At 49.5% G+C, this 27919-nt stretch overlaps 2 protein-coding genes across 5 annotated transcripts; one reads left to right on the top strand and one right to left on the bottom strand.

Annotated features, from left to right (window-relative positions):
- Window positions 1-4484: 4484 nt before the first annotated feature.
- CIB3 (calcium and integrin binding family member 3) lies at window positions 4485-13055 on the top strand. Its single transcript, XM_027548666.1, has 6 exons — window positions 4485-4496; window positions 4671-4690; window positions 4825-4936; window positions 6094-6241; window positions 7493-7688; window positions 12929-13055. Exons 1-6 carry the CDS (start codon window positions 4485-4487, stop codon window positions 12948-12950), a joined length of 510 nt encoding a protein of 169 aa, XP_027404467.1. The 3' UTR covers window positions 12951-13055.
- Window positions 13056-15272: 2217 nt separating this feature from the next.
- Window positions 15273-27911, bottom strand: HSH2D (hematopoietic SH2 domain containing). Of its 4 annotated transcripts, none has more exons than XM_027548092.1 (6): window positions 25285-27911; window positions 21319-21466; window positions 19175-19264; window positions 17382-17547; window positions 16719-16853; window positions 15273-15917 (listed from the first exon to the last, which is right to left on the bottom strand). In XM_027548092.1, the coding sequence occupies exons 2-6, from the start codon at window positions 21441-21443 to the stop codon at window positions 15405-15407; spliced, it is 1029 nt and encodes a 342-aa protein (XP_027403893.1). In that variant the 5' UTR covers window positions 21444-21466; window positions 25285-27911; the 3' UTR covers window positions 15273-15404. The 4 variants fall into 4 exon arrangements, with proteins under 4 accessions (XP_027403893.1, XP_027403891.1, XP_027403892.1 ...); XM_027548090.1 differs by lacking the exon at window positions 25285-27911 and adding an exon at window positions 23628-23968; XM_027548091.1 differs by lacking the exon at window positions 25285-27911 and adding an exon at window positions 23797-23968.
- Window positions 27912-27919: the final 8 nt, after the last annotated feature.

The following is a 27919-nucleotide window of genomic DNA, read 5'->3' as shown; positions in this document are numbered from 1 at the left end:
GCTTTAATAGACATTTTTAGAGCAGTTTTAAGTTCACAGCAAAACCGAGAGGAAGGTGCAGAGACTTCCCTTACATCTCCTGCCCTACTAATGTACCATCTCCCCAGTTGCCAACACCCCCCATCAGAGTGGTGCATTTGTTGTAATTAATGAATCTACATTGACCCATAATCAGTCAGAGTCCATAGTTTTAAATTAGAATTCACTCTTGGTGTTGTCCATTCTGTGGGTTTGGACAAATGTATAATGATGCAAGTGTAATGATGCAGACTCATAGTATCATTCAGAGTAGTTTCACTGCCCTAAAAATCCCCTGCGTTTCGCCTATTCATCCCTCCCTCCCCTTAACCTTGGCCCATTTTTCACTTGGGTTATTTGCCTTTTTATTGTGATGGTGGTGATGGTGTAGTCTCTAAGTAGTGTCTGACTCTTGTGACCCCATGGACTGTAGTCTGCCAGGCTCCTCTGTCATGGGATTTCCCAGGCAAGAGTACTGGAGTGGGTTGCCATTTCCTTCTCCTCTTTTTTTTTTTTTGTAGACTTGTGACAGTTCTTTATGTAGCTTGGCGACCAGTCCCTTGCCAGTTATGTGATTGGCAAATGTTGTCTCTGTTTTGTGGGCGGGTTATTGTGTACACATAGGTTTTCATGTCCTCTGGGCAAATGCCCAGGAGTGGGATTGCTAAGTCATGTATAAGTGTCTGTTTAACTTTATTAAAAAACTGCCAACTCATTTTTCAGAGTGGCTGTACCATTTTGCATCACCATGAGCAATGTATAAGAGTTCCAGTTGCTCTATATCCTTGTCAGTACTTGGTATTGTCATTTTTTTTCCCCAAAAAATCATCCTCAGGGGTTCTTTAAAGCTTGATCGTAGTCATATTATATAAGATGGCTTCGCATATTTGGAAGCTGAGGCAGGGGCCAGAGGAGCCTGGTGGGAGGAATTGTGATGGTTCATGCCATGGAAAGCAGGGATGAGGGAAGGGGAAGCCTCAAGGGTGGTTCAGGGGGTCTAGAGTGTGGGGCTGGAAGTGGATAGGCAGGAGAGGAAAGTGGAAGGAGGCTAGATCCTGAGTCAGAAGGGCAGGGAATACCAGGCTGGGAACGTCCGACTCCCAGACCTTCTGCCCAGGAGGATTCTGGGTCTTAATAACATTGGCAGCTGCTACGTTGCCAGTAAGTTCTCTACATATGAACCTTCAAGTTACAAACTCAAAGATGTGAACCCGCATCTGGCTCCAGCAAGGAGTCGGAATTGGTGCCATCGATGTCAGACGGGAGTGAAATTGCAGCTTGCCCTCCATCTCCTATTGCTGATAGTCCTCCAGCTTTACCACATCTCCCCTCCTCTCCCTCCTCCAGTCGGTTCCTCTTCTTGACTGTTCATTTGATGCCAGCCCCTGTACGCCAGCTATTGTACTGTACTACTGCACTTTTCAAGGGACTGTACTGTAGGATTTGAAATGTTTTATTTTGTGTGTTTGCTTTGTATGTACCATGTGTGTGAAAAGTATTATTACTGTATGAACAGTACAAAAAGCCAATTGTATTAGTTGAGTGCTTAGACTAACTTTGTTGGACTTAATGAATGAATTGGACTTAAGAACGTGCTCTTGGGATGAAATTCATTCAATACGTAGGGGAAATTACTGAATTTACCCCTTGAGGATGCGTGGTGCACATTAACATATTAAAGGGTCTGACGAGTCCTGCAATAAAGAACTATGGTGTTAATTTAACCCAAACTTAGACGTTAGATTGCTTTTCTCAAGCCATAACATCATTCTCATCATCATCTCCAATGCACACCTCATCTAGCTTGTTCACTATCATGTGTCTACAATTGGCTTACATTCAATGGTCAAAAAAATTTTGCTTTTGGTTGGGGAAGTTGAGTGAATGATCTCATCAGATCTTCAGAACAACTCTGTGTTTTTGTTGCTTTGTCACTAAGTCCTGTCCGACTCTTTGTGACCCCAAGGATCGTAGCCCACCAGACTCCTCTGTCCGTAAGATTTCCCAGACAAGAATACTGGAGTGGGTGCCATTTCCTTCTCCAGGGGATCTTTCCGACCCCAGGGATTGAAACCAAGTCTCCTGCTTTGGCAGGCAGATTCTTTACTACTCTATGAAGTAGGTACTAATATAATTTCCATCTTGCAAACAAGGCTCAGAGAGGCCAGGTGACCCGCCTAAGACCAGTGGGTGAAGAGCTGGAATTTGACCTGAAGTGTGCCGGCAGCCTCTCCATCACCCTGCCCATTTCTCAAAGATGCCCCACACCCCACACCAGTCTCACTGGTGATGGCAAGTGTGGTCTCCCCACTGAGGGATGCCCTGTGACCTCCCTGAGCCCTTCTCCTTGCCCTGATGACTGTGGACATATACTCAGGCCGTTGCCCAGAGAGCTTGGCTGTAACTTGAGTCTCACCCAGGCTGGGGGTGATGAGGAGGGTGGGCAGGTGACAGCCAGGGCAGGGAGATTTGCCCAGACACTGGTGAGCAGCAGCCTGGCAACCGGTGTGGCCCTGAGGAGATTGGGGGGCTTTGGGAGCCTGTTCCAGAGTCCAGGCAGAGGTCTCCACTAATGGGCAACAAGCAAACAGTCTTCACTCATGAGCAGCTGGAAGCTTATCAGGTAGGGGTGATGGACCAAGCTGTCGGTGGGTTTGGCAGCCTGGTTGTTTTCTTGGCTGAAGAAATGAGGACAGCATCCCTTCATCCTGGGGGGGTGGGGGGCGCAGTCAGCAAGAGGTCCTGGGGTGGCTCTGTGTGTGGATTCAGGCAGTGATGGGTTGTGGGAGAGGAAGGAGGCACCCTCCGCATCAGGCAGGGTCTGGGTTAAGCCAACATCTCTCTCCACAGGACTGCACCTTCTTCACGAGAAAGGAAATCATGAGGTCAGTCTGAGGAGGAAGGGAAGAAGAGCTGGGCCCTTTCTATATGCTTTGCAATTTGACTGCACTCGATGCTTAATGGGGGAATCGTGTGCTCAGTTGGTGGATGACGCAGAGATGGGAAGGCTGCTGAGACGTCCCATCTGGCCCTATTGCCACACCTCTAGGCTGACGAGCTCGGGCTTTCTCCTGAAGGTGGCAGGGAGCCATAGAGAGTGTGTGAGCAGGGGTGATGCAGATCAAAACTTCCCCCTGAGGCCCAGTGAGAACAGGCTGGGACCCCAGGAGGCAGAGTCTAGAGCCAGCTCTGGGTGGTGGGGTTGACATCAAGGTTAGAGGGTGAAGAGGTGGCCCCAGGCTACTGCAGGTTCCTGGTGTGAGCACTGATCCTCCTACAGCATCACTCAGCCCATGGAGCCATTATCCAGATTCCGGACCCACCCATGAACTTTGACTTGTGAAACCCAAGCTGGCTGGGGTTTGACTGCAGAGTGATCAGGGCCAAGGTCCCAATTGCGTGGGTGCAGGACATCCATTATTGATGGGCACAACTTCCACCAGTAAGCCCCACTGTCTGGGTGAGGACAGTTCACAGGGTCACCCTGACCATCATGATTGGATTACTTATGGGGAAACTGAGGCTCACACAGGGGAGGCTGACCTCAGACCCCTGGGTAGATGGGTAGAGCCCCAAAGAGTTTGAGGCTAACACTTTGTGTGTCTCAAGCTTCTTGCTTCTCACGCAGACCTACTGAGCAGAAAGAGGGGAAAAGGGGAAGAGGGACTTACTCGAGGCCATACAGAAACCCAAACGCAGGCTATTCTCTGAAGGGACCCAGCAGTGAAGTTCCAGATAACCCCTCTTCCAGTTCCTAGCCATCATATGACCCAGAGGCTTCTATCCCCCGCTGAGACGTCCCTAACAACTTCAGGATCTCTGGCCCATCAAGGATGGTCTGTACAGGTGACTGCTCAGCATGTTCCAGTGACGGTACGGTATCACCAGGCAAGGGCATTGGAGTAGACACCTGACCCCACCATCTGGGCAGTGTGTATGGCCTTTGCTGTTTTGCAAAATGCCTTCCATTTACCCCTTTGAAAAACCTGAATATTAGACTGTGTCTCTGGCCCCTTGAGGGAACTGCAACCCCCATTATGGAAGGACAGAGGGAAAGTGTGAGGATGAGGGTCTTGCCAACAGTGTGATGATGTCTAGCAAATCGTAGATTGACTCAGAGTCTCTGAATGCTCAATGTGAGATGACCTTGCCTTAAGCACTCTCTTTTCTGTCAACCCCACCTGCCTGCTGAGCTCTTATTTGTGCTTCAAAGCCCAGCACCTAGCACCCATGCCCCCTCCTCCAGGAAGTCCTTCCTTCTCCTTGGCTTACTTTTCCCACTCTAGTTTCCCCTAGCTTTGGGGTCTTCTCTCTCTCTTTTTTACATTTTAAAAACAATGAATGAATTAATTTTCTGGCTGCTCTGGGTCTTGGTTGCTGTGTAGGTTTCTCCAGTTTTGGTGAGCAGGGGCTGCTCTCTGGTTGTGATATGTGGGCTTCTCACTGCAGTGGCTTCTCTTGGGAGCATGGGCTCAAAGGTGTGCGGGCTTCAGTGGTTGTGGTGTATGAGCTCAGTAGTTGCCTCATGGCATGTGGGATCTTCCCAGACCAGGGACCAAACCTGTGGCCCCTGCATTGGCAGGTGGATTCTTAATCACTGGACCTCCAGGGAAGTCCCTGGGGTCCTCTCTTTACCTTGGCCTTGTCCCTAGGGAGATAAAGATGTCTCTGTGTGAGGGTTGGGCCCAGGGCTGATGGCTCAGCATCCTTCAGTGTATAGTGAGCATCTGTGAAAGTGAGAGAGTAGAGACAAGCTCACCCTCACTCATCACCCAGACCTTCTCATTGTTTCCCTCCCCATACCAGGCTCTTCTATCGCTACCAGGACCTGGCCCCTCAGCTTGTCCCTCTCGACTATACCAGCTGCCCTGACGTGAAGGTGCCCTATGAGCTCATTGGCAGCATGCCTGAGCTGAAGGTATGCCCGGGGCCCTGGGGCAGGCATGGGATAAAAAAGAAGGGATGTGCCTTGCTGTATTTCTATGAGGTGACTGTTGCAATTATTTCTATTTTACAGGTGAAGAAACTGAATTTCAGAGAGGTTAAGACACTTGTTTATGATCACACAGCTAGGACATGAGAGAGACACAATTCAAACTCTGGGTTGTGGGAAAGATGAGATGAGATAATGCAGGTAAAGGGCTTAGCACAGGGCCTGTGACATGGTAAGTACTCAGGAACATTGCACTGAGTACGTGCTAAGTCTCTTCAGGCATGTCCATCTCTTTGCAACCCGATGGACGGTAAGCCCACCAGGCTGCTCTGTACATGGGGATTTTCCAGGCAAGAATACTAGAAGTGGGTTGCTGTGTCCTCCTCCAGGGGATCTTCCCAACCCAGGGATCGAACCTGCATCTCTTATGTCTCCAGCATTGGCAGGCAGATTCTTTACTGCTAGTGCCACCTGGGAAGCCCACTCAGGAACATTAGTTCTTCTTTTTCATAGTAGAAGCCATTAAAGACAGATTCTTCTCAGCAGGATGTTTGACACTAGTTTGTGACTCTGGAGGGGACTTGTGGGATAAAGGACAGAGAATAGAGATTATTTATCACAAGGACAGAAGCCTCATTCAAGAGGGGCAGAAAGTGTTGTGCTTCAGAATCCCCCTCCATAATTCAGCTTCTCCCAGGAAAAGGCTTCAGTCTCAGGCAGCCTGATCTCTTGAGGTAGTGAAGGGAAACACCAACTGCCCGAGATTTCCTCCCATCAGCTCTGCAACAAGCAGAAATGAGGTTCCTCCACCCCAACTGTTCAGAAACCCTCCCAAGGCAGCCTCTGATTGGCCATCTGGAGTCACATGATCATCCTAGAGGCAATCGCCATTGCCAGGTGAATGGAAATCCCTGATTGGCCTCACTGGGGTCATGTGACTGCCTCTGAAGCCAGAATGGGGGTTAACTGGCACCCAGGCCATAGAGGAAGAGACTGGAGTTGCCTGGGGTCCTCTCCAGGGATCATATGAGGAAGAGAGTCTTAGTGAAGGGTACTCAGAGGTTTCCAGGAAGGTGGGGGTTGACAGTGAAACCACACGGAGCCCCAGAAAACCTGGTAAGGGATGGATTTCCTGTCTCTAGGACAACCCCTTCCGTCAGAGGATCGCCCAGGTCTTCTCCGAGGATGGGGATGGCCATATGACCTTGGACAACTTCCTGGACATGTTTTCTGTGATGAGTGAAATGGCTCCCCGTGACCTCAAAGCCTACTATGCTTTTAAAATTTATGGTGCGTGCACAGACCCCAGGGTGAGGAAGTGGGAATGAACCCAGGTCTTGGGTCAGGGACTGCATGGCCATCATATATGTCTCACCAAGGGTTCTGAGGCCCTGCCTGGCCCTGTCCTTCATCCCAACTTGGTACCTCCCCCTCCACCCTATCCCTCTGCTAATTCCATCCAGCTACACTGGCCTGGAAAAGACTCTGATGCTGGGAGGGATTGGGGGCAGGAGGAGAGGGGGATGACAGAGGATGAGATGGCTGGATGGCATCACTGACTCAATGGACGTGAGTTTGAGTGAACTCCGGGAGTTGGTGATGGACAGGGAGGCCTGGCGTGCTGCGATTCATGGGGTCGCAAAGAGCTGGACACGACTGAGCAACTGAACTGAACTGAACTGAACACTGGTCTGGCTGTTTCCCCAACACATCAAACCCTTTCTGCCTCTGGGCCTTTGCCTCTGCTGTGCTTTTTGTCTGGAATACCTTTCCCCTAGTTCCTTCTTACCTTGATATCTCCGTCCAAAGTAGTCCCTGCCTCCTAGTCACTCCCATGCCACATTCAATTTCTCTCCTGGCATGGAGCAGTGCTGCTTAACTTCTTGTTCATTCATCTGTTCACATCTTATTGATTTTCTCTCTGAAGAGACCCTAGAGCAGTGGCAGTGTTTGGTTTGCCATCTGTCTCTGGCACATAGTAGGTATTCAGTAAATACTTGTTGAATGAATGAATGAAAATTTATCACAGTGCCTGGCACAAAGTAGGCACTCAGTAAATACTTATTGAAAGAGGGAATGAATGAAAAACAATGATCACTCGCCTGACACATAGTAGTGTTAGTCTCTCAGTTGTGTCCAACTCTTTGCGACCCCATGGACTGCAGCTTGCCAGCCTCCTCTGTCCATGGGATGCTCCAGGCAAGAATACTGGAGTGGGTAGCCATTCTCTCCAGGAGATCTTCCCCACCTGGGGATCGAACTTGAGTCTCCTGTATTGCAGGCAGATTCTTTACCATCTAGGCCCCCAGAGATTGACACATAATAAGTGCTCATTAATACTTGAGTGAATGAATGACCTCCTAGCAGTTACCTACCCAATTCCAAAGCAAGATCTGGCTAATAGCCCAGGGTCTTGGGTTCCCTCCAGTGCCTCAGTTTCTTCCTTTGTCACATGGGGACAAGATGTGTTCACCACTGGCCCAGCCTGCCTGGTCCCTGTTGTCTGGTCACCCCCATGTCCCCACCTGTCCTGCTTTGCAGACTTTAACAATGATGACTACATCTGTGCGTGGGACCTGGAGCAGACGGTGACTAAGCTGACGCGGGGGGAGCTGAGTACTGAGGAGGTGAGCCTGATATGTGAGAAGGTGCTGGATGAAGCCGATGGGGACCACGACGGGCGGCTGTCCCTGGAAGACTTCCAGAACATGATCCTTCGGGCACCAGACTTCCTCAGGTGATATTCCTTGCCATCCTGCACAATCCATTCCTATGTACGAGAGGAGTGCTCATGGATTAGATCCACAGACTGTGAAATTTCCTCCATTTTTTCATTTGTGACACTGGGGAACTTTCCTGACCTCCCTGGCCTCAGGCTGTGTCTTTTGAATGGGGCTAATTAGAGACCCTGGGGACACCTCTTGTGGGTGGACACAGCTCTTTGGGTGAGTAGAACATGGTTGGAACTTCAGTCCTTACTTGCCTGAACATTTTGCAGTGAACAGACTGGACAACTGTACTTGGCAACACTAGGGAAAATCAGCACTCTAGGGAGGATTGTTGTTCAGTCGCTCAATCATGTCCAACTCTTTTGCGACCCCATGGACTGTAGTCTGCCAGTCCAGGGGATTTTCCCAGCAAGAATACTGGAGGGGGTTGCCATTTCCTTCTCCAGGGGATCCAGCACAGATTAAATGAGTTAATACAGGGGGTGGGTGGGAATACATGGGAGATGTTTTTATATCTCCCATGAGCTTGGAATGGTTTTTACATTTTTAAATGGTTGGGGGAAAAAAATCATACTCCACAACACATGAAAGTGATATAAAACTCATATTTCCATGTCCATTGCTGGTTTTATTGGCATACAGCCATGCCTATTTGTGTTCATAGTGTTCACAGCTTCTTTTGAGCTTTAAGGTGACATTGAGTCATTGTGCAGAGTTGTAAATATCAATCATTTGGCCCTTGGCAGAAGAAAGTTGACTGACCTTGAGCTAGTACACGGAAAGAATTTACAGCAGTTCTTTGCATACAGCAGGTGCTCAATAACTGTGCGCTATTGTTACTGTTGTGGCTTTCATGCCCAGAGGATCTCCTTCCTCTACCCTGGATAACAAGGCTGGTCTCCTGACCACTGAGACATGAATAATGACACCATGATGAATCCCTTGCCACTAACTGAGTACCTAATGTGCATCCTGCTCTGTATATTTGCCTCTTTTTAGCCCTCATTACTGTCTGAGCCATCAACTTCCCTAGAAGCTCAGATGTTAAAGAATCTGCCTGCAATGCAGGAGACCTGGGTTTGATCCTTGGGTGGGGAAGATACCCTGGAGAAGGGAATGGTTACACACTCCAGTATTCTTGCCTAGAGAATCCCATGGCCAGGGGAGCCTGGGAGGCTACAACCCTGGGGTCGCAAAGAGTTGGAAAAGACTGAGCAACAAACACTTTCCATTCTTTCAGCCCTCATTACAGTTCAGTTAGGGAGGGATAGCTGTTACTCCCATTTTGTTGTTCAGTCTCTCAGTTGTGTCTGACTCTCTGCAACTCCACGGACTGCAGCATGCCAGGCTTCCCTGTAATTCACCATCTCCTGGAGCTTGCCCAAACTCATATCCATTGAGCCCGTGATGCCATCCAATCATCTCGTCCTCTATTGTCCCCTTCTCCTCCTGCCTTCCTTCTTTCCCAGCATCAGGGTCTTTCCAGTGAGTCAGCTCTTCGCATCAGGTTGCCAAAGTATTGGAGCTTCAGCTTCAGCATCAGTCCTTCCAATGAATATTCAGGACTGATTTCCTTTAGGATGGACTGGTTTGATCTCCTTTGTATTCAAGGGACTCTTCAAGAGTCTTCTCCAATACCACAGTTCAAAAGCATCAATTCTTCCGGGCTCAGCCTTCTTTATGGTCCAGCTGTCCCATCCTAGACTGCTAGAAAAACCATAGCTTTGACTATAAAGACCTTTGTCAGCAAAGCAATGTCTCTGCTTTTTAATATGCTGTCCAGGTTTGTCATAGCTTCCCTTCAAAGCGGCATGTGTCTTTTAATTTCACGGCTGAAGTCACTATCTGCAGTGATTTTCGAGCCCAAGAAAATAAAGTCTATCACCATTTCCATTGTTTCCCCTTCTATTTGCCATGAAGTGATGGGACCAGATGTCGTGATCTTAGTTTTTTAAATGTTGAGTTTTAAGCCAGCTTTTTCACTCTCCTCTTTCATTTTCATCAAGAGGCTCTTTAGTTCCTCTTAGCTTTCAGGCATAAGGGTTGTGTCATCTGAATATCTGAGGTTATTGATATTTCTCTCAGCAATCTTGATTCCAGCTTGTGCCTTATCCAGCCTGGCATTTCACATGATGTACTCTGCACATAATTTAAATAAGCAGGGTGACAATATACGGCCTTGATGTACTCCTTTCTCAATTTGGAACTAGTCCATTGTTCCATGTCTTGTTCTAACTGTTTCTTCTTGACCTGCATACAGATTTCTCAGGAGGCAGGTAAGGTGGTCTGGTATTCCCATCTTTTTAAGTATTTTCCACAGTTTGTTGTGATCCATACAGTCAAAGGCTTTAGAGTAGCCAATGAAGCAGAAGCAGGTGTTTTTCTGGAATTCTCTTGCTTTTTCTATGATCCAGTGAATGTTGGCAACTTGATTTCTGGTTCCTCTGCCTTTTCTTAATCCATCTTGTACTTCTGGAAGTTCTCAGTTCACGTACTGTTGAAGCCTAGCTTGGAGAATTTTGAACATGACTTTGCTAGCATGTGAAATGAGTGCAATTGTGTGGTAGTTTGAACATTCTTTGGCATTGCCCTTCTTTGGGATTGGAATGAAAACTGACCTTTTCCAGTCCTTTGGCCACTGCCGAGTCTTCCAAATTTTCTGGCATATTGAGTGTGGTTCTTTTAGGATTTAAAGTAGCTCAGCTAGAATACATCACCTCCAGTAGCTTTGTTCACAGTGATGCTTCCTAAAGCCCGCTTGACTTTGCACTCCAGGATGTCTGGCTCTAGGTGAGTGATCACACCATCGTGGTTATCCAGGTCACTAAGATCTTTTCTGTATAGTTCTTCTGTGTTTTCTTGCCACCTCTTCTTAATATCTTCTGCTTCTATTAGGTCCATACCATTTCTGTCCTTTATTGTGCCCATCTTTGCATGAAATGTTCCCTTGGTTTCTCCAATTTTCTTAAAGAGACCTCTAGTCTTTCCCATTCTATTGTTTTCCTCTTTTTCTTTGCATTGTTCACTTAGGAAGGCTTTCTCATCTCTCCTTGCTCTTTTTTGGAACTCTGCATATAGATGGGTTTATCTTTCCTTTTCTCCTTTGCCTTTCGCTTCTCTTCTTTTCTCAGCTATTTGTAAGGCCTTCTCAGACAGCCATTTTGCCTTTTTGCATTTCTTTTTCTTGGGGATGGTTTTGATCACTGTCTCACATACAATGTTATGAACCTCCATCCATAGTTTCAGGCACTCTATCAGATCTAATCCCTTGAATCTATTTGTCACTTCCACCATATAATCATAAGGGATTTGATTTAGGTCATATGTGAATGGCCTCGTGGTTTTCACTACTTTCTTCAATTTTAGTCTGAATTTTGTTATAAGCAGTTTATGATCTGAGCCACAGTCAGCTCCTGGTCTTGTTTTTGCTGACTGTATAGAGCTTCTCCATCTTTGGCTGCAAAGAATATAATCAATCTGATTTTGTATTGACCATCTGGCGATGTCCATGCGTACAGTTGTCTCTTGTGTTGTTGGAAGAGGGTGTTTGCTATGACCAGTGCGTTCTCTTGGCAAAACTCTGTTAGCCTTTGCCCTGCTTCATTTTGTACAGGGCCAAACTTGCCTGTAATCCACGTGTCTCTTGACTCCCTACTTTTGCATTCCAGTCCCCTATGATGAAAAGGACATCTTTTTTTTTGGTGTTAGTTCTAGAAGATCTTGTATGTCTTCATAGAACTGTTCAACTTTAGCTTCTTCAGGCTTGGATCACTGTGCCAATGGGGCATACTTGGGGCATAGGCTTGGATTACTGTGATACTGAATGGTTTGCCTTGGAAACAAACTGAGATCATTCTGTCATTTTTGAGATTGCACCCAAGTACTGCATTTTGGACTGTTTTGTTGACCATGAGGACTACTCCATTTTTTTTTTTTTTTGAGGGATTCTTGCCCACGGTGATAGATATAATGGTCATCTGAATTAAATTCTCCCATTCCCAGCCATTTTAGTTCACTGATTTCTAAAATGTCAGTGTTCACTCTTGCCATCTCCTGTTTGACCACTTTCAATTTGTCTTGATTAATGGACTTCCCTGGTGTCTCAGATGGTAAAGAATCCGTCTGCAGTGTGAGAGACCTGGGTTCGATCCCTGGGTTGGGAAGATCTCCTGGAGGAGGGATGACAACCCACTCCAGTATTCTTGCCTGGAGAATCCCCACGGACAGAGAAGCCTGGTGGGCTACAGTCCATACGGTCGCAAAGAATCGGCCACGACTGAGCGACTAAGTACAGCACAGCACACAGGGACCTAGCATTCCATGTTCCTTTCCAGTATTGTTCGTTACAGCATCTGACTTTACTTTCACCTCCAGACTGGGCACTGTTACCGCTTTGGCTCAGCCTCTTCATTCCTTCTGAAGCTATTTCTCCACTCTTCTCCAGTAGCATATTGGGCACCTACCGACCTGGGGAGTTCATCTTTCAGTGTCGTATCTTTTTTCCTTTTCATACTGTTCATGGGGTTCTCAAGGCAAGAGTGCTGAAGTGGTTTGCCATTCCCTTGTTCAGTGGACCACATTTTGTCAAAACTCTCCACCATGACCCATCTATCTTGGGTGGCCCTACACTGCATGGCTCATAGTTTCATTGAGTTTGGACAAGGCTGTGATCCATGTGATCAGTTTGGTTAGTTTTCTTGTAATTGTGGTTTTCATTCTGTCTGCCCTTTGATGGATGAGGATGAGGTTTGTGGAAACTTCCTGGTGGGAGGGACTGGCTATGGGGAAAAGTAGGTCTTGCTCTGGTGGGCGGGGCCGCACTCAGTAACTCTTTAATCCAATTTTCTGCTGATGGGTGGGGCTGTGTTCCCTCCCTGTAGTTTGGCCTGAGGTCAAACTATGGCAGGTGCAATGACTGCTGCATTCACCTGGTAGGTAATAAGTCCTTTTTAGGAGGTTGCCATTATCCTCATTTTACAGGGAAGTAAATGGAGGCCTAGAGAGGTAGCCTTAGAGTCTGGGGCAGAGCCAGGATGTAATCTCTGATCCAAAATGATGTGTGCTCTCAACCCCTGTAGGGGCCAGGAAGACCATGGCCTAGGGTTTATTGAAGGGGTCCATCTCCCCCTCACCCTCACCACCATGGCTCCTTGCCTGCCTTGGGGACTCGCGGTGGGAGTGTTGGGGAGGGGGATGAAGAGAGGCTGCTCTCTGCCTGCTGACAGACTCCTTTCCTCTTTGCACCCAGCACTTTCCACATCCGCATCTGAGGGCACCATGGAGGAGCAGCTGGGCCAGAGGACGTCGGGGTGACCCCTCATCCTGTTGTGAAATCTGCTTTCCCTGGGCTCCGGGAATAAATGCACGTCACTGAGTCACAGCTGCCTGGACAATGTGTTTCCCCTCTAAACCTGGTAGATCAGAGGGAGGCAGCCTGGGATCGCACCTCTGTCCTCACTGTGTGATTCTGTGTGGCTGCACCCTCTGTGGGCCATGATCTTCCCATTTGTACAAGGAAAGGGCTGACTCTGGACATCTCTCCACTGTGAGGGCTGGAAGTGACTCACCTGGTGGGCAGAGGAGATGAGGCCCCTGCTGTGTCCCGCCCCAGGGCATCCCCAGGGGTGGAACATGACTACTCAAGTCCCCCTTTCCCCCCCTCAATCCCTGAATTTCTCAAGGAAACTAAAGCTTCACCTCCTCGTTGAATCATCAGAACTGCCAGGGGAGGCCTCTGGGCAAGAATGTCACTCACTGAGTCTGGCACAGTGCTTTATTGTCACGAAGCACCTGCCATTCTGCCATTGCATTGACTCCCTGTGACATCCCTGGCAGAGAAGCACTCCACTTCATTCAGAGACAGTGGAGTGACTTGCCCAAGGCCACACCTGAAGTCATTTGCAGGGGCAGACTTGAGCCCAGGCCCACCTCACTCCAGATCCCAAACCTCTACATCTTGCAGATTTGGGAAGCCACACACTATTTCACTTGGGCTTCTCTGGTAGCTCAGCCGGTAAAGAATCCACCTGCAATGCAGGAGACCCTGGTTTGATTCCTGAGTCAGGAAGATCCCCTGGAGAAGGGATAGGCTACCCACTCTAGTATTCTTGGGCTTCCCTGGTGGCTCAGACAGTAAGGAATCCGCCTGCAATGTGGGAGACCTAGCTTCAATCCCTGGGGTGGGATAATCCCCTGGAGGAGGGCATAGCAACCCACTCGTATTCTTGCCTGGAGAAACCCCATGGACAGAGGAGACTGGCGGGCTACAGCCCATGGGGTTGCAAAGAGCTGGATACAAGTGAGCGACTAAGCACAGCACAGCACATCACTCTGCTCCACCTAGAGTCATCTTGGGGGCCCATTCCATGGCTCTGATCCATCCAAGGAGTAATCATTCTTATGACTGAAACCAGACTCCAGGGACCTTCCCAGACACCTCCACTGTGCATAATTTCTAGGGTGCCCCCTCCAACCCAAATCCCCATTTATTAAGCACCAACTGTGCACCAAAGCCCTAGGTTTTATTCACATTCTGCTGGTTCATCCTGAGAAAACGGAGACTGTTCTTCTCATTTTCTGGATGAGGAAACAGGCCCAGAGAGGCCTAGTGACTCACCAAAGCCCCATAACCCAAGATTTCCTCCTGAGCCCACTCCCAAACACAGCCATGGACTGCCTCTCCCTTCTTAAAGCAAAGGGCCTCCTATGCTTCTCCTACAGCTGCCACTGATGTCAGGAATGCTACTGTGCCGCACTTTCCTCGAGTCTCATCTCCTCCATTTGCACAAAAACCCAGGGGGAAGGCATGAACAGCTGTGCTCAGGTGCAGGGGATGCGGAGAAAGAGTTCAAAGGCCTAGCTTCAAGTCCTGGTGCTGACACCCCAGCCATGTGTGTGACTTTGGCCACACCTCTTCTCTTCTCTGAACCTGTCTTCTTCTTTATTTTCTAAATTTAATTTAATTTTTTTTTTTTTTTTGGTTGCACCTCAAGGCTTGTGGGATCTTAGTTCCCCGACCAGGGATCAAACCTGGGCCCTTGGCAGTGAGAGAGCAGAATCCTAACCACTGGACTGCCAGGGAATTCCCCTGCCTCTTCTTTAAAATATGCAGAATGAGCCTACCTGGCGCACCTACACAGAAGGTGAAAAAAAGTGAAAGTGTTAGTTCCTGTCAGGCTCTTCTGTCCATGGGATTCTTCAGGCAAGAATACTGGCGTGGGCTGCCATTCCCTTCTCCAAGGGATCTTCCTGACCCAGAGATTGAACCTAGGTCTCCTGCATTGCAGGCAGATGTTTTACCATTTGAGCCACCCGGGAAGTCCCTAGGTCTGCTGAGAGGCGTGAAAGAAATAATGAATGTGGAGGGTCTAGTGTGAGGCCTGGCGCACAGTAGGTGTCCTAGCCCCATCACTATAACTGATTGTTATTATTACTATTATGTTTTGATTGTGCCACATGGCAGGTAGGATCTTAGTGCCCTAACCAGGGATCAACCTGTGCCCCCTGCAGTGGAAGTGTGGAGTCTTAACCACTGGACCATCAGGGAAGTCCTCATTATTATTATTAAAATGACCAGGTTGCCCCACTGGCAATCATAGGACCAGACCCAAGCAATGTTTTTATTACATTTCTCAGGTCCCTGAGGGCTAGTGGGTTACGGCAGAAAGCAAGAGGCCCAGGCATGAACAGCTCCCAGCATTGAGGGTCCCAGAGCCAGGGCGAACCTAGCAGTACCCAGGGGCGAAGGGTGGCGGGGGACGGTACTCCTCAGGGAGAGAGTCCTGGGGTTCTCTCAAGTCCACTGGGCCTGGTTTGGACGCCTGTAAGGACAGGACCCTCACCACCGTCTGGTGCCAGTCCTTGACCTTTGAGGCTGCCTCGTTCCAGCTGACCGACCTTGAGGTTTTCCTGGAGGGGCCCTGTCTGTTTCTTGGAGCTTGGGGCTGTGCGGGGCTTGCGAGGGATGTGGCCACAAAGGGGTCCTTGTCGACGTTATTTTCCCAGGCTGTGTCACCCGTCCCAGTTTCCGAGCCGTTGGTCACTGACGATGAGCTCAAAGTCGCCAGGTGGGATTTCAGCTGCTTCTGGACCTTCCTGCCCGTCTTGGGGAGCATCCTGAGATTCCTCCAGAGTTTCTGACGAGCCTCCTCGAGAGGACCCTCCATGGATGCACCTTTCAGCCCTGCTGACAGCTTCCTTTCCTTTGACCGATGGAGCGGGCCTGGCTTTGCAGAGGCCTGAAACGGAGAACAGATGAGACCTGGGGCCACCCCACCCACCAGAGTGCTGAATCTCCCCCAGAAACTGGGACCCAGGTCCCACCCAGACACCCCGGGATAGACAAAGATCCCAAGAGAACCCCCCAAACCTGATCCCACGGCCTATCCTTCCTGTCTCAGTAAAGGGCTTCACTGTCTCCCCCAGCGTGCAGCAGACTTTTCCCATAAAGGTTCAGAGAGCCAGTGTTTTCAGCTTTGCGAGTCCAATAGTCTGTGCTTCATTACTCAGCTCTGCTATTGTGGGAAGCAGCCAGAGATTATAGTCAGTGAGCCAGCATGTCCGTGTTCCCAAAATACGGACACAGAAATGTGGGTTTCACCTGATTTTCACAGGTCGTGAAATACTATTTTTCTTTTGACTTCTTTCAAACACTCAAAAACACAAAAGGTGCACTTAGCTCATGGGCCACAAAGAGGGCGGCCACTCCAGTATTCTTGCCTGGAGAATCCCATGGACTGAGGAGCCTGGAGGGCTACAGTCCATAGGGTCACAAAGAGTCAGACATGACTGAAGTGACTGAGCATGCATGCAGGCATGGGGATTCAAACCATGACGATGACCTTCTTCCCTGCTTACCCTCCACCTCCAAGTCATCGGCAAGCTCCACCTTAGACACAACCTAGGGACTTGAACAACAGCAGGATCTAATCTTCATTCTAGAAACTCTTCTCTGGCAGCTGTGGGTCACCTCTGCCCCTGCATCCTGCCACCCCACCTCCCACTTTCCAGATCGGAGATGCCACCTTTCTGTCACATACCTCCTTGAGTGGGGCTATGGGATAAGACGAGGGAATCTGATGTTCACTGAAGCCAAGAGCAGAGCTGGAGTCTTCCTCAACCAGTGCGTTGGAGTAAAGGAAGAGATCTTCATAATCCACATTTACTGGATCCCTCTGCAAGGCAGAGGGGACCTATAGCTCAGTCCCAAGGCAGGGGACAGGGATGGGGCTGGGGTCCTGTCCCACCCACAAAACTTCCCACAGCAATGACTGAGGGCTAGGCTCTGTCCTCTGGGCCTTATAAGGATTATGCTACACTCACAGCCAGTTTCTGAGGGCCTAGGCCACACTCATCAGTCCTTATAAGGAGACACACCCCTCCCACAACAGCTTCTGGGGGCCTAGGCCACGCCCATCAATCCTTATAAGGAGATATGTCCCTCCCACAGCAGCTTCTCAGGGCTAGGCCCCACCCACTGAGGCTTATAAGGAAATATGCTATTCTGGTAGGTCAGACAAGGTTATACCTGGTACGTGAATCCCTGTAAAAAAACCAGCCTGGGGACCCAGGGAACAAGGACCAGGAGGGGCGGGGCCCCAGGGGAACAGGGACTGCAAGAATGATGGAATCTCAAGAGGCAGAGGGGGCATGCAGGAGCAAGAGTTTGGGGGGCTTGGCCCTTGGGGGGTCCCAATCCTCACCTGTGGGCAGGACTGCATCAGCAGGTCCCCATGTGGTCGCAGCGGTTGCTGCTGATAGAAGGTGACCAAAGCATCTAGAGAGTCATGGACCCTCTCTTCCCCAGGGATCGTGAAGCTCCCATCATCCAACAGTTTCACCATGAAGTGGTGGCAGCAGTTCTGAGCTCTGTGGAGATACGGTTGGAGCTAGGCTATCCCATTCTCCATCATATGGTTCCCAACCCAACCCCTCCTCCCCACTCCACCCCCAGCTCTTGAGCTGGCAGCATCATGTCTATAGCCCGCTGCCTAGATTCCGTTGTACGCTCCTCCACTCATTAGCCATGTGACACTTGGCAGGTGACTGTACTGTGCCTCAGTTTCCCCCTTTATAATGGGAGGCTATTCAGGCCTTCTTGTGAAGATGGAAAAATCTACTGCAGGTAAAAGCTTAGCTCCATGCCTGGCAAGGGTAATTGATCAATAGAAATGACAATGAAAATTGGTACAGATACTCAAAAATGTTTCATTATTAATGAATGAATGCATTTACTGATTGGCCACTGTGTGCTTACTGAGCTTCCCAGGTGGCGCTAGTGGTAAAGAACCCACCTGCCAATGCAGGAGACATTAGAGACATAGGTTCAATCCCTGGGTCAGGAAGATCTCCTAGAGGAGGGCATGGAAACCCACTCCAGTATTCTTGTCTAAAAAATTCCATGGACAGAGGAGCCTGGTAGGCTATGGTCCATAGGGCTGCAAAGAGTCAGACACAATTAGAGTGACTTAGCATGAATGCAAGCATGTGCTTGTTATGTCTCATTTAGTCCTCACATCAAGACTCTGAATTAACTTTAGCATTTTGATGTTAGAGGTGAGGACTTGGAAGGAGGCACAGAAAGAGTGAGTAGCTTGTCCAAGACCACACAGCATGTTAACTGGCAGCCTTGGGCTGCCTAAGTGACTGAAGGCGTGAGCTTTTCCCTCTGTGGGTAACTCTGTAATAGGACCATTTAAAAAATTCCTTTGGAAAAAGAAAAATTCCTTTGGCCTGGAATCCTTTTGAAAAGTAGTCTGTGCTACTAACTCCTCTAACTGAGATGCTGGATCAGGCATTGAAAACTTAGGGAGCTGAGCTGCCCTGGTTTTCCATAACATGTCCCCAAGGAAGTCAGGGAGTTGCCATTTATTTATTTATTTTTAAGTTAACTTATTTAATAATTTCATTTTTGGCTGTGCTGGGTCTTCTATACTGGGCAGGCTTTTCTCTAGTTGTGGAGAGCGGGGGCCACTCTCTACTTTTGGTTCCCGGGCTTCTCATTGCAGTGGCTTCTCTTATTGCACAGCGCAGGCTCTAGAGCGTGGGCTTCAGCAGTTATGGTGCTCAGTAGTTGCGGCTCCTGGGCTCTAGAGCATAGCTGTGGGGGCTTAGCTGCTCCATGGCATATGGGATCTTCCCAGACCAGGGATCGAATCCGTGTCTCTTGCATCTCTTTCATTGGCAGGCGGATTCTTTACCACTGAGTCACCAGGGAAGTCCAGGGAGTTGCCATGTAAATGGCTGGGGAGAGGGAGTTAGAGGAAAGGCAATAGCTACTCTTGGGTCTCATGCAATCCCTGTTATCACACAGTCTCAGTTACCACCAAGCCCACGTCTGCTGGCTTCAGCCATACCTGCAGCTGCCCACTCTTCAGTTAGATTCTACCAGACCCTCATAGTGATTGCTCCCTGAGAAGCTGTGGTGTGAAGCACCCATGCCCCCTCCAAGTAGGCCCCAGAGTCCCCCTGCTGCCTCCCCTAGCCCAGGCCTTACTTGTAAGACAGTGTGTAGCCCACGTGACTGTGACTGACCCTGATGAGGAAGGATCCCAGGGGCTGTGACTCCAGTAAATTTTCAGCATCCCTGGAAGGCAAATACAGGAAAGAGATGGATAAACACACTGGCCAGACATCTGGTATAACAATCACCCAGTAGTGGCACCCCCTGAGCCACAGCGGTCTGCTCTTTTCTTTTTTAAAAAAATTTTTATGTATTTATTTTAACTGGAGGATAATTGTGGTGGTTTAGTTGCTCAGTTGTGTCCGACTCTTTGCGACTCCATGGACTGTAGCCCACCAGGCTCCTCTGTCCATTGGAGGATAATTACTTCACAGTATTGTGATGTTTTTGCCGTACATCAACATGAATCGGCCATAGATACACATGTGTCCCCCATCCTGAATACTGCTCCTCCCTCCTCCCCCCCACCCTTTCCCTCTGGGTTGTCACACGGCACCAGCTTAGGATGTCCTGCTTCATGCATCACACTTGCATATGGTTTTCCATTTCCTAAGTGAACAAACAGCTTAAAATCACTTCTTTTCTTGGTTGTTTCAGACCTTGGGATATTCAGAGACAAGGATGTTCTCCCAGAGGTGGTAGGAAGTCTCTGATGACCTTGACCATCTCTCACAGCCCCTGCTTGCCTTCCCAACAACTGGAAGGCAAATCAAAGACAGCTTTGGGTAGATCAAGGTGTCACAGGTAATAAAGCAGGAGCTACTCTCAAATGCTTTTGATTAAAAAATTTTTTTAAAATATTTTATTTATTTGGCTGTGCTGGTCTCAGTTGCAGCACACGGGATCTTCCATCTTTGCTGTGACCTGCGAACCCTTTAGTTGAGGCTTGTGGAATCTAATTCCCTGACCAGAGATTGAACCTGGGCCTCCTGCCTTGGGAGCGCGGAGTCTCAGCCATGGGACCACCACACGCATTTGATTTTAAATGCATTTGTTTTTCATTAGCTGTGTGACCCCTGGCGAGGGTCAGTCCCTTTCTGACCTTCAGCTTCCTTAAGGGGAAAGTAAACCCTAACTCCCAGGGCCCATGGGAGGACAGATGAAATGCACATGGTATGCATATGGGAACTGCCGGCTGGTGGGAACACACAAGGTGCTCACTATTATTATTACTATTATCTTGGGTTCACACCTAGTGAGAGGTAGCCTTCTAGGAGACAGAAGGGGGATTTTGGACATGAGCTATCTACTACAGTGGAAAAGGAAATGGAAACCCACTCTAGTATTCTTGCCTGGAGAATTCCACAGACAGAGGAACCTGGTGGACTACCGTCCATGGGGTCACAAAGAGTCGGACACAACTGGGCAACTAACATCTACTACAGAGGCCACTGGCCACGTGTGGCTGCCAAGCACTTGAAATATGGCTGGTAGGAATCGAGATATACTAAAAGTATATAATACGTGCCAGATTTTAAGGACTTAGGGCTAATTACATGTTGAATATCCTGGTTTAAATAAAAAAATATGATTAACGTTAATTCCACTTCTTTCTTTTCACCTCTTTTAATAAAGCTACTAAAATGACATAAAATTACAGTGCATGGCTTATATTATACTTCTGCTGTGCACCCCAGAACTTAGAAACCATGCCCAATTCCTCCTTTCTGTGGCTTTCACAAGGTTTCCTCAACTTCCTGCATTTAGAATGTGGCAATAAAGGTTCTTTTCGCTGTTTATTTAGAGCTAGCCCCTGGGGGTGACTAGGTGGATTTGTTCGTGTCCTAGGAGCTCAGTCTGATGTAGAAAGTGCATTCTGGCTAAACCCTGATGGACAGAGAGCAGCTGTTTGTGGGGCACTGTGTAAAGAAAGATTCTGAACCTGCATTTCACCATCACTGACTCAGTGAGGTTGCAGCCCAGCCTGAGCGAGGTGATGGGAAGGGGCCTGTCAGGTCCTGGGCAGGACTGCTCTGGTGGCCACGTGTATAGAGAGAGCTGAGGTCCAGTAACTTGCCCAAGGTCGCATAGTAAGTCCATGGAGGAGACAGAATTTAACCCTCTTAACTCACTTAGCACAGCTGAGCCCAGGATCCTAAAGTCAAAACCTGCCTAGGGTGGGGGTAGACCAGGAAAGAAGGTGAAGGGCAGGGTGGAAGGTGTGGCGGTGTCCTTACTCTCTTGAGATGGCACCGTGGAACCACTCAGGGACCCCTTCACAGGTCAGCTGGTCCACCTGCGTCTGCACGAACCAGTCCAGTCGTGGAGGCAGTGGTGGGGGCAGCCTTCTGGCCTCAGTCATGGCTTCCAGGGGTGAGGGCTGACCTGGCAATGGGAAGGAGGAAAGAGAGTCAAGTGTGGTCCACTTCCCACCTTCGCTTCATTCATGCAGTTCATGCTGCCTCCTCCTTTGAGAAGTCCTCCAGGTTGGACAGAGCCAACAGGATTGAAATCAACTTGTTTCTTGAGCACCTACTATGTGTTGGCACTTAAAGCACATTCATTCATTGACTCATTCCCCCAAAACCCCCTCCCAAGGATTCTTCCTTTTCGTTTTATTCTTATTATGTGTACCATTACTACAAATATTAGAAAGCTCCTTTTATACATACATGTACTTAAGTTTAGAGCTTCCCTGGTGGCTCAGTTGGTAAAGAATCCACCTGCAATGCAGGGAGACCTGGGTTCAATCCCTGGATAGGGTAGATCCCCTGGAGAAGGAAATGGCAACCCACTCCAGTATTCTTGCCGAGAAAAATCCCATGGACAGAGGAGCCTGGTGGGCTACAGAGCATGGGGTTGCAAAGAGTTAGACACGCCTGAGCGACTAAACCACCACCATTTAAGTTTAAGAACTGAGCTTGTGTCACTCAGTCGTGTCTGACTCTTTGCGACTCCATGGATGGTAGCTCCTCTGTCTATGGAATTGGATGGAATTCAGCAATTGGATGGAATTCAGTATTCCAGGCAAGAATACTGCAGCGACCCGACCCAGGGATCAAACCCAGGTCTCCTGCATTGCAGGCAGTTTCTTGACCATCTGAGCCACCAGAGAAGTCCGAATTTATGTAAAAGTTAAATTTAGTAACTATCACTTTCCCAGGAGGGATGTGGAGATGGCAAAATAATGAGTGAATGAATGAAATAGCAGGTACACAGTGGATGTCGTAAAATGTTGCCATGGTTTCATTAAACACTACAGAGATGTGGCCCCAAACAGCTGCCGCCGCCACTGTTGTCACCGAGGGTGGCGGCTACAGATGGCACATCTATAACTTGACAAATGCATGATTAATTCACACACATTCTCAACAGTTTTAAGCTCAGGTACCAATGGACTTCATGAGGCAATGACACAGAGTTGGAAAACACAGAAAGAAAACAGCAGCAATTCGCAAAATGGTATTAATTGAGTGAAGAATCAGCCAAAGGGTTGTGCCCTGCTTGGTTGTCCACACATGACCCTTCACTCTTACCCTTAATTCTGTGCCCACACCAGAGCTCAACCCTCCCCCGTTCCCCATTGGTCTGATTTTTCAATATCTCAGAAGGTCTTTGTTACCAAGCTGTTTCTACAGGGAGGGTGTGTTTATCAACCCAGCCAATATTGACTTTCTCTTGCCAGAAGACAGATGCTAAGCACACCCTCTGGGGAAGAACCCAAAGAAACTGTAGTGAGTGAAATTAAAGAAATCTATTAAGAAATGTTTAATAAAGCAGGGTGATAAATCAACTGAGCCCAATCAGAGCCAGACAAACTGGGTTCAGACCGCAGCTCTCCCACTTGGCTGCTGTGTGATCTTGAGCATCTCACTTAACCTCCCTGTGCCTGAATTGTCATCTGCCATTTGGGGCTAATGATGGTAATTGCCTGAGAAGGTACAGTTAGCACAGAGGTCAGCATGTACTCATATAATGAATATTCATGAATCCAGTAGTGACGCAGAATGAGGAAATATTCACAGGCTTGTTCTTTTTGCTACCTGGGAGAACTCTTACTTATCCTTCAAGACCCAGCAAGAATATCCCTCCTCCAGGCAGCTTTCTTGCCTCTTCTCCAGGACAAAGCCCTGGCATCCATCTCTGTCTTCCATCTTTCCTATCATTCCCGCCTCTGCCTTAGCCTTGCCTCGTGGAACATCTGTGTCTGGTTCTGTCTCTCCCATATTAGGGGCTCTTGGGGATCAGGTCCAGGGCTAGGTTCTTTTGGATTTTTCTGGGTCCCCAGCATCACCTGGCACTGAGAGGGTGGCACAGGGGAGGGTGCAGGGTGATGAGTGAAGTCATACTAAGTTTTAAGCTCCTGACCACAGCCTCGGAGCCTCCCCCACCTCCTCATCACCCACATCCTCATCACCCACATCCTTGCTCTGCTCCACATTGACCAAGCTCGCTCTCTCCTCTCCATGTGTCTGCCCCAACTGTGCCCCTGTCAGGGATGATGCTCTTTTCCAAATTCCAGCTCTATTTTCCAATGGTCACCTACCAGTGCCCCCAGAAGGTTCTTCCTGCCTCTCTGGACCCCGCCAGCCCTGGCTCTCCTTCTGGTCCAGCCTGGTTCCCATGTGTTATCTCCTCAAGGGTGGAGATGAGGCTGAAGCTCTTGGGGCCCCAGTCTCACCCAGCATGGGGTGGGCACAGAAATAGGCACGTACCTGGGAGACCCCTGTGGGGCCCAAGGCCCTCACTCTGGCTCTGCCTCCGCAACTACAGGAGCCTTGGGTTTCGGTTTAGGGTCTGCACGTCAGCAGGGCGGGGCACTCTGCCCCAAGTGGTTCCTGTTTCCTTAAGTAGGTGAGCCCTGGGCGGGGACTAGGACGCCAACTGGCCCCCACCCCCACCCTCAGCCCCATATGCAGGCCAGCTGAGCTGCTGTGTGCAGGCGGATGGACACCCTTCCTCCATCCAGACCTTGACAAGTCTTTTTCCTTTTTTTACGGTTTTTTTTGGTTGGGTCTTCGTTGCTGCAGGTGGGTTTTCTCTAGTTGCGGTGAGCTGGGGCTGCTCTTCATTTCTGTTTTTCTTGTTGCAGAGCATGGGCTCCAGGGCGCGCAGGCTTCCACAGCTTCAGTGTGTAGGCTCAGTAGTTGTAGCTCTCGGGCCTAGCGGGTTCTCAGCATATGGGATCTTCCCAGACCAGGGATCGAACCCGTGTCCCTTGCACTGGCAGGCAGATTCCTATCCACCAGCTGCCAGGGAAGCCCAGACCTTGACAGGTCTTTACTGAACACCTATTGTGTGCTAGATCCTCAGGAGACACAGAGGTGACCCCAAGACAGGCATATAGGCCCTGCCCTCCCAGCATTGATAACCTGGCAAGCAACGAAGAGGAGTGAGAAATGATTCATGTCGTCGTTTTAAAGTGGACAGCCTATTAGGAAGGGGGAACTGGTGTTGCAAGAACCCCCAGAGGAGGCCAAACTGATCTGGAGGAAGGGCTAGGGAGGGGCAGGTTGGAGTCAACTTGACTTGGGGGTTGTTGCATGGGAAGAATGCTCTGGGTGAGGGTGGGGTGAGAACAGCAGAAGCAAAGGGCCTGAGGCAGCAGGGCTGAGCCTGAAGGGGCAAAGGCCGCACTGCATAAGCAGGGCTACATTACGACTTCCTCCGTAAGCAAACAAACAAAGCACCCATTTAACATTCTACTTTATGACTGCATTGACATCAAGACCAATGCAGGCCAGGCTGGATACATTTTATATGTTCATTATTATTGTACCCATTTTTTTTTTCTGATTAAAACAAAAACAGAACTAAGACATTTTGACGGGCATCCTACACACACTGTGGGCCCCGAGGGTGGGAACCTGGCCTAACGGATCAGCTAGCCCCACATGTATGCTGGCTACCTCACCCCTCCCCGGCAAAACCACTTCCTCTGACCTTCTCAGACAGAAACGGCCCAGATCGCTGCGGCTGAGCTGGGGCCTCCCTGCGGACCTATCGCCCTGGTACAGCTGGTCTAGATAGCTGCCTCCCCCAACCCCCACTGCCAATTGAAGGCTCCAGTTGGATTGCCCCCAGCCCCCTGCTGACCCCTCACACCAGGGGTTGTGACGGGAGTTGGGGGTACTGGTCCTGAGCTCGTGAGTCCACTGTGCTCAAATAGGAGACGCGTGGAGCTCGGTTTCTCACTCACTCACCCACTGTGTGGCTTTGCGTGAGTCAGACTCCCTTTCAGTTTCTGCATCTGTGAAGTGGGCACAGGGACAGCCCTCCTGAGTCACGTGATGATAAGGTGAGACAACCTTGCAGCATGCAGCATGGCGTTCAATTAAGAGGAACACGGGGACTCTTCACTGTGATTTAAGCTGATGCCTTTGTTCCTGGCTGGGGGAGAGGCAAGCTTGGCCTCCCCACTTCACCTCTCGGATCCTCTATGCCTTCCCCGGCCCGATGGATGGGCTCCCAGCCTTGAGGAGGGGAGCAATGCTGTTGTGGAGGGACAGAATCGACCAACAGACCTTTATCACAGAAAGTCTGACCATCAGGGACCTCATTTACATGAAGCTCAGTCTCTAGAAACATGAGGTTTTTCAGTCTCCAGGCCACCTCCCTGAGGCCCCACCATAAAGGGCGCCACTCTGATGATGCTGACTGCGTGGGGGATGTGTTCTTTCACAGGCCAAGTCCTCCCCTGAGGCTGTCACAACAGAATCACCCCCACCTCTTGGTGACCAGTCTTTGAACCTGTGAATAGACACGTGGCCCTCGGAGGAACATTCCAGAAGGGGACCAGCACGGAGACAGTAGGGCTGGGGGGCTCTAAAACCCCTGTTCACCCCCTTAAGTCAGCCCCTTACTCTAGGATCTGCAATCCTCGCTGGAGCCCTCAGCTGGTGTGACATTCAGTGGACCCCGAGTGGCGTGGCTCTCTGGTAGCAGTGGCCACAAGGGAGTCTCAGCCCTGGGACACTCTGGGCTGTGGACGTCAGGGCTGGGGAAGCCCTGTCAACTAGGCTGTGTCAACTCTGGGCTTCACGTGGCTTCATGGTCTCACGTTTGTGCTCCAATGCCTCCATTCTATCAATTCATTCACTCGTTCATTCCACAGACACTGGCGAGCCCGACCTGTGGGCACCATGCTGCTGCTGCTGCTAAGTCACTTCAGTCGTGTCTGACTCTGTGTGACCCCATAGACGGCAGCCCACCAGGCTCCCCAGTCCCTGGGATTCTCCAGGCAAGAACACTGGAGTGGGTTGCCATTTCCTTCTCCACGCTAGATGCTGGTAAAGAAGACCAAAGAGATTCTGTTCTTGTCCTGCCGGAGCTCATTATGGTCCATGAGGAGACTGATGCCATGCAAATCCACATGCAGGAGAGGCTGGCAGGAGAGAGAACAGCAGGGGAAATGTCCTGGGAGAGGAACAAACTCAGCAGGCTTGCAGAGCAGACAGGCAAAGTATCCAAAAGGTGGAGACAACCCAAACATCCATCAGCAGGTGAACGCAGAAAAGACGAGGTCCATTCACACAGTGGGATATTACCCAGCTGTAAAACGGCATGAAGCGCATGACTGATCCCCAAAACTTTATGCTGAGCGAAAGAAGCCAGATGCAGGTCACACAGTGTATGATTCTATTTATATGAAACGTTCAGGACAGGCAAATCCAGAGACAGAAAGCAGATCAGCGGTTGCTGGGGGCTGAGGAATGGGGAGTGACTGCTAATGGGTAGCAGGTGATAAAAATGTTCCCAAACTGGTGATGGTTGCACAACGCTGCACTCTGCGCTGGGTGAATGCTATGTGTGTGAATCACATCTCACTAGAGCTGTTATTGGGAAAGACACTGATGCTGGGAAAGACCGAAGGCAGAGGGGAACAGATGAGGTGGCTGGATGGCATCACCAACTCAGTGGACGTGAGTTTGAGCAAACTCCAGGAGATGGTGAAGGACAGGGAAGCCTGGCGTACTACAGTCCATGGGGTCACAGAGTCGGACACAACTGGGTGACTCAACAACAGAAGCTGTTATTAGAAAGAGCCGAGGTATCGTGTGTCTCTGTACGGGGGCGGAGATGGTAGTGGAGAAGCTGATTCTCTACCTGCCGCCTCATCAAGATCTTTAGAAACAAGGAAAAATAATGACTCTGAGCAGGAGGCTGATACAAGGTGGGACTGAGCTTAAGGATCCCACCTGACCTCGGTGGGAGCAACCGATGGAAACTTGGGGCATAATGGAGCAAATACTTTACAGCTCAAAGCTGGTAACTTGGATGACCTGTCCCTGTTAGACAAGATGTAAAACAAGAGGTGAGCTTTGCTCTTGGGAGACAAGTTAACAGTGCTAATGGTAATGAATCAGATAATGACAGAGGCCTTAGCAGCAAGCCAGGGATGTGCCCTCAGGACTTTTCAGAGCCATCCCGTAAGGTGGAGACCATGACACTGTCCACTTTACAGATGAGGGAACTGAGGCTCAGCCCTGGTTGAGAGCGGGGTCTGAAGCAGGATCTCCTGATAGGTGAGGGAGGGAGCTCACAGTGGAGTGCTCAGCTTGGCAAAAAAGGTGTCAGCAGGACCAAGAGAAGCTTGGTGGCATGGCAGGGTAAATGTGGACACAGTGGGCTCAGTAGAGGGCACGATGCTGGCAGTGAGCGCTCTGTTTTCCTATGCTGTATGTGTATGTGTGTTTGGGGGTGCTGGAAAGCTTATTTTCCCGTCAGTCTTCTTATAATTGTGTCACCTCCTCAGAGCTTGAGGCTACCTTCTCCTCCAGCTTGGGTTAACCTGCCGCCTCCACGTTGATCCCGTCCAGACCCGAGGCCCCTGCTGAC

Source organism: Bos indicus x Bos taurus, chromosome 7, assembly GCF_003369695.1.
Source record: "Bos indicus x Bos taurus breed Angus x Brahman F1 hybrid chromosome 7, Bos_hybrid_MaternalHap_v2.0, whole genome shotgun sequence".
Classification (NCBI taxonomy): Eukaryota; Metazoa; Chordata; class Mammalia; order Artiodactyla; family Bovidae; genus Bos; species Bos indicus x Bos taurus.
The sequence above is the reverse complement of the archived record's forward strand: the minus strand, read 5'-3'. Positions and strand labels throughout refer to the sequence as shown.